General features: G+C 44.7%; 1 protein-coding gene across 1 annotated transcript; it reads left to right on the top strand.

The window, feature by feature from the left end:
- Positions 1 to 516: 516 nt before the first annotated feature.
- Positions 517 to 6868, top strand: LOC146756214 (rho GTPase-activating protein 32-like). The gene is made up of 6 exons (XM_085524765.1): positions 517 to 1595; positions 2743 to 2901; positions 3167 to 3309; positions 3792 to 3990; positions 4676 to 4821; positions 5032 to 6868. The coding sequence occupies exons 5-6, from the start codon at positions 4755 to 4757 to the stop codon at positions 5487 to 5489; spliced, it is 525 nt and encodes a 174-aa protein (XP_085380891.1). The 5' UTR covers positions 517 to 1595; positions 2743 to 2901; positions 3167 to 3309; positions 3792 to 3990; positions 4676 to 4754; the 3' UTR covers positions 5490 to 6868.
- Positions 6869 to 13298: the final 6430 nt, after the last annotated feature.

A 13298-nucleotide genomic window follows, 5' to 3' on the forward strand; every position in this document is an offset into this window, starting at 1 on the left:
GCAGTTTAACCATCTATCAGGGCACGGTACTCGTCTATTAATGATAGAAGTTCTCACAGTTTCACAAGGATCATGCCTTGAGATGCATTCAGATAATGAGACAAGTGCTGTGCTCCTAAATCTAGCATGTGCTTCTACTTCCCATCGAGATCTAGTAGATAATTTCTTTAACATTCATGATGAGGGTTTTGTTTTTATTTTTTTCTGGTCTATTATTTTGAGTGAAAGAAAAGGGTATGCTTTTATTTAAGCGTGCTTTTGATTGCAACATGCTTCTATATTAAATGTAACCTACTGAATTCCTCATGATAGCATACCAGTACTTGTGTGTATCTGTTCTCCCTAACAGAGTAAGAAGAGACTCAGTGAACCTGGACAGTGTTACCCAGGGTTGTGAGAACAGCTGAATGATTGTTGAGAACTGGTCAACTCGTGAGCCTGAGACCTGGGATCCTCCATCCTAGGGTGGAACTTTACTGGAGCATGTGGATGCCACCAAAACAAAAGGACTGTGTACAATAGACTGAGAGTTTGCTGAGTTTCTTGGTTGACAGAAAGCACAACTAACTCAGCAGCAAGTGACATATTTGGGATAGGAGATGACAGCTGGACTTTGAACCTTAAGGACTGCCAAGAAAGAAGCCATCTGCTCAACCCCTGAGCTGCAAACTGCCAAGGAACTCCATACGTTGCCAGGAATGACAGGAGGGTGCCGACCATGGATACACAGCTACGGACTGATGGTAAACTTCAAACAGCTTGAAGTGAGTAAGGGATAGCCAGGGTGCACTGGTGCTAAATATTCAGGAAGCCTATAAATCTACAGTGGGCCAAAGAATACCAGTTTTAATATCTCATGCAGTGTTTACTGTATTGGAGGCAAAAGGTGGACATTGGCTCTCACCCCAAAGATTCCCGAAATACCAGGCCATCCTGGTGGAGCAGGGTGATATAGAAATAATTGTAACTACTATTGCCAGCCCAGTATCTTTCCTTAGCGGAACTCCCCTGGTGGAGAACCAGGATGACATGACTGCTTTGAAACAACTGAAGCTGCACATTGCAGCCGGTCGGTCGGAGCTGAAGGACGAACCCTTAGAAGATGCAGAAGACGCCTGGTTTACCAGCAGCTGCAGTTTTGTGAGACAAGGAGGCTGTAAGGCAGGACATGCAGTAACTGCTACTGAGCAGGGAATGGAAGCACAACCATCAGCCATGGGGACTTCACCTCAGAAGGCTGAAATAACTGCCTTGACGAGAGCCTTAATGATATGGACGGATGCTAACTATGTGTTTGGGATGCCACATGCTCATAGTACCATCTGAAAAGAGCAAGTATTGCTCACACACAAGGAAAAGAGCGTGATGTAAATCTACCAAGGGTAGAGTTTGATTTTGAGTTGGATTTTCTGGGCTTTGAGACACGTCTTCCAGATGCACACTGTGTTATTTCTGATGTGTTGACCTGTTGAGGTCCAGCCTTAAATGAGGATTCAAGTAATACCATAGCAGGAATGGTTTAGATTGGAATTGGAATGCAGAAGGTTGGAGCCCGCAGGAGCAGGGAATCAATCATCTCCCTATGCTTGGCACTGGTGAGTCCTCACCTTGAGTTTTGTGTTCAGTTCTTGGCCCCTCACTGCAAGAAGGACACTGAAATCCTGAGATGTGTCCAAAGAAAAACACTGAAGGTATGAGGTATCTAGAGCACAAGTCTCTTTGCAAGCACTATCTTAGAGGCAGCCTTGATTTCTCCTGCCCCAAGCTTTGTGCCACAAGAGCTCTCCTGCTTCTCGCTGTGATGTGAGACCATATGGAAGGCTCTGCAGAGGTCCTTCCTTTTCTTGACTGTATTTTGTGTGGCTTTGGACTTGTTTTCGTCTTTCCCAAAGCCCTCTGCCCAATTCTGTGTCCTTCTCTGCAGCCTTGAATTCGATTCAGAGCAGGTTCCCGAGCTCAGTGTCTGAGACATTCACAGCGTGAGCTCCCTGTGCAAGATGTATTTCAGGGAGCTCCCGAGCCCTCTGCTGACTAAGCATCTCTATGCCAAATTCTCGGTAAGCTCAGGGCAGTGTCTTGGAAATGACACGTACCTGTTCCCTGGGCGTCCTGGCTAGTGGTTGCAGCATTGCCCCAGCTCTGAGGTCTTCTTTCTGTTAGCCCCATGAGGCATGTCTTTGCCACATCCTGCCTCTCACTTGATGGCACTTGTGGTGGTGCCAGGAGGTGCCTATTTAAGCTATTCACAATGGTTGTGAGAATTCCCTTTCCTTTGCTGTTCCCCTGCTATTGATAGTATGGGGTTAATAGCAAAGGGGACTTGGAGTCAAATGCCTGCTGCGAGGAGCTGCACTGCGCAATCAGGCTGTAAAGCCCCCCAGAGCTTGCACTGCTTGGCCTTGATGGCACAGGCTGTGTGTATAATCAGGAGGGGTGTTAACTCTTTGAAAGGGCTGATAATAGCAAGACAAGGGGAAATGGTTTTAATTTGAAAGACGGAAGATTTACGTTGGGTGGTAGGGGGAGATTCTTTACTAGGAGAGTGCTGAGGTCCTGGAACAGGCTGCCCAGGTACGTTGTGGATCCCCCATCTGTAGAGGTGTTCAAGGCCAGGTTAGATGTGGCCCTGGGCAGCCTAGTAAATGTGGAAGATAGGTGGCCCTACCAGGCAGGGGGAGTGGAGCTTCATGATCCTTGAGGTCCCTTCCAACCCGGGTCATTCTGTGATTCTGTGTTCCCCAGATGCCTCTTGGAAGTCATCAAGTCTGCCTCAGTGCTGACCACCAGTGCACTGTCCCCATGGGACTTAATAAGACACTTGGTGTCTCTGGCTGGGATCTGCTCGGTGATAAACATGCACGTGAAGAACTTAGCGATAGAGTGGGCTCCAAACCTCTTAAGGTAAACTTCTTTTTCCATTTCAACACGATGCTTAGTTCTGCTCTCCCCCAACCCCAGGGGCACAATTTCTAGATGACAGTTTCTACTCACTTGTTTAGCTGGGACTGCTGTGTCCCTGATCATCCAGGATAATTTCGTCAGTGGCATCGCTGTTTGCCCACTGCGGAAGTCTCCAGAGCCCAACCTGACAGTTTTTGGCTACAGAAATTCAGACTTGGGGAAATGACCTTGGGGAAATGACTTGTAAGATCTGCCTTTTCTTCAGATCCCAGCAGAGCCAATCTTCCTGCGCCATTGAAGCTGCCTGCATGGAGCTGCAGACTCAGTCAGCTGTGGTGGAATTCCTCATCAGCCACACAGATGTCATCTTCTGCTCCAAATCCACACCAGTCGTGGGAGAGTGAGCAGGTGAGTGTCTTCCTCCATTAGCTTGATCTTGATCTGGCACCTTGATCCAATCCAGGTCTTCTCCAAGACCTTTGAAAATTCTATTACTGTTGAGGAGACAGCAGGCTTCTGGGCTTAGGTTAGAATATGGTGCCCCATTCCTGGATCCTTAGTGTGTCCAAACACAAGCCTTACTTGGAGAAAACCATCACTGCTGTTAAGATTTTTTGCCAGCAGGTGAAGCTTGATTGAAATGTGGCAGCAAAGCTTTCTGGAATCCCAGCCCCCTAGTTTTTCTAGGATTTTTGTTTGCCTGTTTTTGATATAGTGAGCTGCTCTTAATTGTGGCTGTGTCCTTTGCCACGAGCATACCACTGAGCACACGGTTATTTTGAGCTCCTCTACTTCCAGTGGCTCGGATGAGCAATTCTGAGAGATATGCAGTACTGGGATGGCTGTGCTGTTGCTTCCTCTGCCGTCTCACCTGTGTTTTTCCCTTGCAGGGCACAGTTCTCTGCCTGGGCCCAAGTCTGTGTGGGTCTCTCCATCCACAAAGCTGCTCACCGTGCAGGAGGCACAGGCTGAGAGGAGAGGCCAGAGCAGCTCTCCTGTTGCAACACAGAGCAGCAAGATACAAGTGGAGGAAGGGCCTGCAGCTGTACTGAGGAACTTCGACGCAATCATTGATTTTCCATCTGAAAGGTAAAGAAAGAGGAATTCCCTTTCCAGCCCCTATCATCATTGTTCAGGTGATTTCTATTGGTTTATTTTTTGTCCATTATATCTCCAAGCACTCAACTAAAAAACAGTTGCACTATGGGCTCAGTTCAGCCACACAAGGTGCCTTTCCTTCCTGGTTGGGCAGGCAGTCACAAGATGCAGAAAGCCACGCTGGTGTCTATCCTGGCCTGTGCTGCCTGTACCTGGAAACACTGGGGTTTTCCAGATTTCAGGGCCACACACCTGAAACCAATTGTGCTTCTCCTGTAAGCAGAGCTGTTGGTCGGACTTGCTGGCACTAGAAATTAAAGATGGCAGTGAGCTGAGGCCAAGGAGGTGTTAACGTGAGAGTCAGAGATGCTTTTGAGCTTCCCTTATGGCTGCACCATTCCTCAGAAAGCAGTTACGCCTGCCAGCTCCTTTCCTGCTGCTGAGCCTTTGCTCACATGATCCGCATCTTGCTTGACACGGTTGAGAGGAATGTAGCCAGCAGGACTTGAGGGCTGAGCTGTAGGAATGGAAGCATCCTCTGCTGTTTGAAACAGAGCGCGTTTCTAAGCTGTGTTTCAGCAGTAAGCAGGCAGTGCCAGGAGTAGGGAACTGCTGGCAAGGGCTCGGTGCAGCTCTTCCCTCACCCTGCACCACGACTGCTCTGTTTTCTCTGCAGACCATGTTCTCCCGGCAAGAGGAAGGAATCACCTGCTGGCAGTTGGTGTTCCTGTTTCTGCCTGCGCAAACGATCCCATATGGCCAAACACCAATTGCAGAGCAGTGCCAGGGAGCCTTCCAAAGCAGAACGCGTGGTCCTGGCAGGTAAGGGTGCAAATCCAGCTTTCAAAGCACTGCTTGTCCGCAACATGGGTAGAATTCATGCTTTCAGTGGGCTTGTACCTCCTTCTGGCGTTCAAGCCCATACCTGACATCTTCAGCTGACCCCTGTTTTCCCAAAGGAGCCTCTGAAGCCTTTGCCTCCATGGGCAGAGGAAGTTGGATGCTAACCCCTGTGTATCCACTCCTTCCTAGGTGAATCGAGCTCTTGTGAACCCAGAAGAGCCAGGTCAAGTGCTGATTGCTCAGAGAGTGCTTCCATCAACAGAGACCTCATGGGAAGCACAAGTTGCTGCAATTCAAATGAGAGCCTCCCGTGTGCCAGCAGCGACGGAGAGCAGGAGGTCATTGTTCAGGCACTCATTTCTCCCAGCTCTGCTGAAGGGGCTGATCTGAGCCTGCCAGAAAACACAGTCACCAGCCTGGACTGTGGCCTGGTGCCTTTGCAGAGCAGCCCAGACCAAACACAACCCGAGTGCCCCAACAGCGGCACCTCCAAGCAGGACGAAGTCACTGTCACTGAGGAGCAGCCGAGCCTCTTGGAGGGGGACTTGGAGTCAGGCCTCCAGTCCCAGGCACCCGGCAGCAGCACGAGCTCCAAGCCACTCTCTCCTCAACAGCAAAGGATGAGTCCTGTCTTTCCAAGTGACTAAAGGCACGCTCATGCTCAGTCAACGGGATGGGGTGTTGGAAGAAGAAATGCTTAGAAGAGAAAATTTCCAGTGTTCATTTTAAAATATGGCATTTTAAAAAAGAGAAGAAGATAGAATAAGCAGATGTTGACAGATAAAGGGCACCTCATCAAATTTTGGGAAAGTCCATCTTGAGGAAACTTGGATAAGAGCAGAAAATAACTGTTTATGGATATACCCAATCACTAAAAATACCACCCTGAGTGCCAGCTCATGGCCCCAGACCCTTTTCTTCATTTCAAGAGCTGTCATCACAGAGGGCATCTTCCTGAGCTGGAGACCCTGAAGGAAAAGAATCCTTGGTCCTCAGTTAGTCCATGTAACTGATTTGCCTCGGAGCTCTGAACGTCACGGTGCACTGCTGAAAAACTGGCAGAGTTCCCCTGGAAACCCTGATTTGAATTCAGCAAAGTTCATCAAATCCAACAAGATTCAGAGGAAATGTTACAGGAACAACAAGTTGATATTTTCTCTGAAACTTCCTGGTAGGAGCACTAGAAATGTGGTCAGAAGTCTTTGTGGCATATGTAGGCCTCTTTTAAGAGATCAACATCACCTTTTGCAAAACAGAAAGATGTGGTGATTTATTCACATGAATACTGTGTCTGAACTCCACTTGTACCTGCCAAAGATCCTGCTACCTTCTCAGCTCAGTGAAGATTTGGCCTGCTGTCTGCCCTGAATTATGGTATGGTCTTACCAGATTTTCCGAGTGAAATAACACATGACCAAACACTGCTCCTACTTCAGAATATATCCTGAGTTCATCCCACCTAATACAGACAGAATCATCTTATGCTCTGTTATTAGAGTATGAGAGATGGTTTGCATTGTTGACTAAACATACTTTTAGCACCATAGAACCATAGAATATCCCAGTTTGGAAGGAACCCAAAAAGATCATCAAGTACAACTCCTGGATCCACACAGGACTACCCAAAAATCAGACCCTGTGTCTGAGAGCACTGTCCAAAATACTTCCTGAAATCTGGCAAGCTCAGTGCTGTGACTACTTAATCTGGGGAGGCTGTTCCAGGGCCTAATCACCCTAAATCTTACTTCACTGATTCCTGAGAATTTCTTGGATGACCACGTTCCTATGTCATATGTATCCAGGTTAGATTGCATGAACCAAGCAGATCAATGTGATCTCATCCTCAACAATTTTGCATAAACCTAAAAGCACTGAATTTTGTAAATGGGAAAGAAACACAAAGCAGATGCAGTTCTTATTCAAACTATAAAATGTCTAGGTGTTTCATGGGAAAAATAAATTTATATTGAACATATTTATATGTAAATTTTATTGTACAATAGAAATAAAAGAACATTAAAAACAATGAGAAACGTGCTGTTGTTTTATTCGTCTTCACAATGATGATGAAGAAAATTAAGTACAGAAGGATTTGGCCCAATATTCACTGACATGTGTTGTCCCAGATTAGACTTCTCTAAGTGTAAACTCAGAGACCGAAACTACTGTCTTGATGTTCAGATGTCCTTTGCCCAAACCAGTGGGGTTGCTCAGGTGTGTATAGGTCTGTGGGTATGTGTGCAAGGACGAGCATGCACATATATGTGTGTGCACAGGGGTGTGCAGAGTGTTGGAGCTGCACAAGGACATTGTGGTACCGGTGTGTGCGTGCACTTTGGGAGTGAAAGGAAGGGGTTACACATGTGTGTCTAATGTCTGGACTGTGGCAGCAAAGAGGCTGCAGTGTTGTTCTCTGTAGGAAGAGGCCAGTAGTTGCCCCATGTCAGACAGAACCAGTTCAAGTGCTGGCCAAAGCTGAGTCAAGGAGTGATGCTGCTGGCACTTCTGTGATAACTTTGTTAAGGAAGGTTCAAACCACTGCATAGCATATGTGAGAGCTATGAGCAAGAATGATGTGAGACAAACAGCCCTGCAGTCACCAAGGTCAGTGAAGAAGGAGGAGAGGAGGCTTAGTGGACATGGTGGTGATGGACTGATGATTGGGCTGGATGATCTAAGTGGTCTTTTCCAGCTCTCATGATTCTATCATTCTGTGACAGGTGATGTTAGTTTTGTTGACAGGTTCAGCAAGGTGAACTGGGACCAGAGGTACATCCCAAAACCTTTGAGTTGCTGGACTGGAGATAATCTTCCCAAAATAACTAATGAAAATAGTAGAACCATAAAAGGAATTTCTTTATCACTACGAGAAAAAGGGAGGGATCCTTTGGCTAATGAAGGCCTGATTTGGCAAAGCCAGAGACAGTTTGCTTTGCACCACATTTATTTGACTTTCCAGAATGGTGTACTTACTTTCCAGGTATTTCTAAACAGTGATTTTTTATTTCCAAACATGGCTAACAGCAGGTTAAAAATTCTTTTCTTTGTTTCCTTTCTGCTAAGAATGAATGAATTTAATGTGGTCTTTTTCGTGCTTCCTTCTTTACGAAGGAGACAGCTGCTGCATCATGGCAAACAAACATTCAGATGGTTTGGAGAACAAGTCCTTACACAGACTACAGTGTACAGCAATAAAGGGCACACACAGCAACATGCAAGACATTCATTCAGCCTCCAAACACTTCTCCCTGTTGACCAATTCAGAACATATTAAACCATTTAAGAAGGGCATTAAGCTTTAGAGTTGATGGGACGTTTTATACCTTGTACTTTTCTCCAACTCCCATAGTAAGCAAGGAAAAACAGAACAATAGTAATAAAAACATACACACACAAAGCAAACAAACAAACAAACAAACAAGCAAAAAACACTGACAGAAAAAGAATATACCTCGCAAGGTGTCAGGATCCTTTATATCTAATCCTCAAGGCAGAGGATGAAAGCTTTGTCTTTTCTAGGTAACTTGTGGCTAAGACTGGGAGCTGGGAGGACTTTATACTTTCCCTGACCCGGTGGTATGTAAACTAAATATAGAAGGTAGTCAAATAACTATAACATATGTAACATATATATTTATATATATGTATTTTTAAATCCCAGACCTTAAGCCTGAAGTTCCTTGAATGGCTGGAGCTTTTAAATAGTGTTTTGATAGAAATTCTCTCAGCTGTCTAAGAGTGCAGCTGGTCAAATCCACAAGCAAGCACGAACGATAAGCTTCATTTATAAGAGCAAACACAGAAGAACAACATGGAGGGAATAGTTGTTAGTTTCTTGAGTGAACTAACCCAGGCACCGTGTAGCCTCTACTATTGCTGTTCCTGAAGGAGAATCTGTTCCTCCCTTTATTTCTGAGCTTCACCCACCTCTACCACCTCTCACAAGAACTGTGTTTTGGGGGAATATTCATATGGAGTCGAAAGGAGCTGGCTGTTCTATCCAATCAAGAATGGGAAGGCATATGACCTGTAGATTAGAAGATAATCCAAATATTTTACAAGAAATCTCTCCATTTATTTTAACAGCTCACTTGGAAGCTGTGGAAGAATTATCACCTATTTACAAACAAGACAGTGAGAGATAAAATTCCATTGTACAGTGAAATCCATGAGATAACAAAGACAGAAAGTCAGTAAGTCCATCTGCCACAGCAAGCAGCACTCACCAGGTGATGGGGGAGTTCCTCAGTTTTCTGACATCAAATCTGGATGCTGTAGTGGGTTTAGAAATCAGCCTCCTTGAGGTACTTCTTTATTTGGATATATTCGGAGCTTAAAGTAACTTACTTTAAGAGGAAAATAGCACCAGCTGAGTCCTGGCAGATGGTGATGTGTCTGGGTGGAACAAAGCAGCAGAACAGTCCCTGGCCACTTTTCCCTCTTGCAGTTGAACTCTGTGTTACTTTGTACATTTCTTAGGCCAATTTTAGTGGTTGGGTTTTTATTCCAATTTTGGTTTTTGCCCGAAAATAAGAGTAAGGTTTGTATGTGTTGGAACAGAACAGCACTGAATGAACTGCAATGGAACCAAACTTTAAATTGCACACCTTGCTTCTGAAATTTGAGGAACTTGATGTGCAGAAGCAGCTCGTGAATGCTGAGTTTACAACAGCAAACCTGAAACTACTTTGAATGAGAGGGAAGAAGCAGAAGCTAATTGTGGCAGGGTGATTCTTTTCATTTAATGCTTCCATTTTCTGTTTTGCCAGGGTTCACTGGATTTCATTTAACGTGAGGTTCTTAATGACTATTATATGTATCCATTTAGAGTGTCATTTAGCCAAAGTCTTTCTGAAACAGACAGGCCTTCCTGTTCTGGACTGTGAACACCGTGTAAGTTTTGCCTCTTCTGCCTTTGCCTGGTCTCTCAGTGGGTTCAACTTCTTTATTCAGTCCTAACTAAGTTTGGCCTGTAGGAAATGGAGAATATTCTCATCTGCTAGAGAAAGATGGCTTTAGAAACTTGGGATGTTTCACGGCACTGAGAGACCCTCCTGCTGCCTGCTTATCTTCTGTGATTTTGCTTCTCATAGAATCATAGAATCACAAGGTTGGAAAGGACCTACAAGATCATCCAGTCCAACCGCCCTCCCATCGCCGTTGCTGCCACAACCACATCTCATAGCTCCTCATCCAGACACCCAGAGCGTATAGTAAAAAGGAAAGTGAGAAATTAAAATTTCCTCAGCAAAGCTTCAGTCATACCAATAGTGGAGGGTAAGACCAGCTCCCGTGGGGCTTCACAGTCAGATTAGTACAAAACTATTCTCAAAAAGGATGCCATCACCTCTTGTAGGCTGAGCTGCCATATCTGCGACACCTGCTGTGATTCTGGTGGTGGACAGCTGATTGATTCAGAGATGGCTATTTGTGCCAAAGCATTATTTCCATTTCTATGACATGCAGAACAGAAAACAATCATGGCACTCATTGCCAACTTCTTTTTCATAGAGCAGTGATTATCAGAGGACTTCACTTGTCTCTCCTTCCTGAGCCTTGTTTCATCTGTTCTGCTTGTGGTGGGGCTATGAAAAACTCATCTGATTGCTGTCCGCTTTTGGACTGATGCCCTATTGAGACAGGAGCTCACCTTCCTTTTCTAAAGTCCTGAAGCTTTAGAGATTCTTTTGGTAGCAATATGAATCAGTTTCTACAGATCGTTTTAGCTTTTGTACTGAGGAAGGATTCCACCACTCTGATAGTCAGCACGCCAGTTACTGTGATGTGCAGCTGAATTGGGCTTTCCTACCTCCTCGTGGTTTGCTGCTGTGCCCGTGCAGAGCTGCAGCTGGGTGGAGTGAGACGCTGTGGTTAGGCTGCTACATGTAGGAGGTGCTAGAATCTCTTTGTTTAAATTTATGATGTTTTGAGAACTTGTAATTGCATAGTATTCTGTGCCTGCTATAGATGAAATAAAAGAATGGATTTCTTTTGTTTTTCCTGGAGGATGAGATGTATAAGCCAGGCAACCCATGTCCTGTGGCATGCTGAAAGAGGAAAGCATGCAGATTTCTACATATTTGTGTCTGCAACTTACAGCAGAGTGGTTTTGGTTATCAGATGTTAGTCTTAAAAACTGAGATTAAATCTGAGATATACGTTATGTCCCAACTGCTCTGCAGCTTTACTTATCTGAACAAACTTTTGTATTTGGCTTGATAACAAATGAGGCAAGAAAACGCCTTCCTGGCACTCTGAGATTCCTGCCTAGAGAGCTTTGCTTATGTTTGTTTTTTAAGGCCTGTGTGCTTGAGGTAGATTTAAACTGTGTGACAATCTTGGGTGCTTTTTCCCTCTTAAAAAAAAACCTATTTCACACGCTTTTATAGCAAACTTGCAAATGTGACCTACATTTCCCCCAAAATTGGGCTGCAAATGAAAGGAACCAGGGAGTCTCTGAAGACTTTTATCAGTATTCCTCCTGCCTCCTTGTGCTGCGGATAGCAGGCTCATAACTGATTCTTGAACATGTGAGGCTGTCACATAAACCTGTTCTTTCAGAAGTATTTATGTTAAGAATGACTTTGCACACATCCCCTTAACACCCAGGTCCAACACTCTGGCTGTCAGTGTTCATTCTGAACAACCTAAGGAGGTTCTGCTTTCCTTTATGATAGGTTTTCTTTGCAATCATTTTCAGATTAATGCAGACATAAGTTATTAACTAGAATTTCTTCTATTGGTAAAATGTGCGAACCACGAGGGTATTAGTATTATTTGTTCTATTAAATGTGCTTTAACCACTGTCAGACTGTGCAAACAATAACATGAATCAGTCTCACGGTGTGACTGGAACAAGGCTTTGTTTGCAGAAAGAAGAAATGTGCCCTACTGCAGCCTGGTGTGAGGACGTGGGAGCACCTGATTCCTGGTTTCGTTGTCTGCTGGCGTCATTTTGAAGTGTAGTTTGACCACTGTGAACAGACAGCTCACTCTTGGCAGCTGGTGCCTCTAACATTTAATTCTCGTGTATCGGTTCTTGTCTGCTTGGGTATTTTTCCCTGCTATATGGATACTTAACAATGTTGTTCGTAGGTTTTCACGTTCTTCTAGGCTGTACTCCTTCATCCTTCTATTTGCCTTTACTCTGGCAAGTACTAGTTAGACCATAATTGTGTTGTGATAATTGCTTAGTTGGATTTATTTTTATTGGTACAGCAACTGCTGGTATCAAAAGTTGAGCACAGTATCGTTGAAACAAGGTAGCATGTGAGATAACTCCCAGTAAACCTTTAAAATGAAAGTAAATACCCATAATTAAACTATAGCTTGTGTGTGTTTGCACAGGACGAGGGTGGAGTGGCAGACTGGAGTTGCCCTCCCCAGGCACGTCATGGTTACGCTGAAGCACAGAGGGAAAGTTCCATGTCCTGGATGGCTTTACAGTGTCACAACATAGTTGTTGAGCCATGCAGCTTCACAGAGAGATGGCAAAATGCTTCTCCTTCCCAACTGTGTCATGCTGAGAGAGCGTTTGGTGGGAATAGCACTTCTACGTTGATCTTGCCAAATAATAAGTGGACCAAACTCCTGCTTGTGCTCATAGCAGAGTTGTCCCTTAACAAAGTTGCTTGTAGGCAGTTGAGCTGAGGGTCCCCCCTGAGTTGACATCCTGAGGATAATCTGGTAAAGGTGGCATGTGGGAGCCCTGAGCATGGCGTGCTCTCCGGGGGGTGTTTTCACTGACAAGAAAAATTACAGCCTCAGGATAAGCAGAAAGAGATGGAAGATGTTTTCTTGAATTGTCACAGCTGAAATCTGGCTAAAATCTATACTCCCTTTGCAAGGTTTCATTTGTTCTGCTATCTTGACAGGTAAGAGGCTTGGGCATTTTTGCATCTTGTTTTTTGTGATGTGAATTTGTTTTGCATTTTTTTTAGTATCAATAAATTACAGGTTTTCAGTCTGTTTTCTAGAAGACCAGGAGGGAATTGCTCGTCTTAGTCATCGTAGAGTCATACACAAAACAAAGTTTCATCTGGTTGTGAAGCTTAAAGCGTGCCGCTGCACAATTAGAAAGCAATTGCTTTGTACTGGGACTGTAACAGCACTCCCAGTTCTCACTTCATGTCTGCCTGTAAAGTACAAAGTTGTCAGTGCTGTTGGAGGTGCCCTGAGGGATGATGCTGACAGTTGTGTTGATGTTCCCTAGCAGCTCTGAAAAAAAGCATTCAGCGCTCTCTCCTTTATTTTTAATACAGTGATGTCACGTACATGTATCGGTGTTTAAATGCCTTTCATGTTGGGAAGTGGGATGTAGGGATATATTCAGTTTCAGGTTCCTTTTGATGAGTAATTTCATAGGCTTCTTTAGAAAGCAGGGCTTCTTTACTAGCAATTTAGAGCACTTGACCAAGACTTCTCTTTTGACTCATCTGTAGCGGACTGTGTTTCTT

This window comes from Coturnix japonica, chromosome 28, assembly GCF_054131305.1.
Source record: "Coturnix japonica strain WE chromosome 28, WE-NBRP24, whole genome shotgun sequence".
Classification (NCBI taxonomy): Eukaryota; Metazoa; Chordata; class Aves; order Galliformes; family Phasianidae; genus Coturnix; species Coturnix japonica.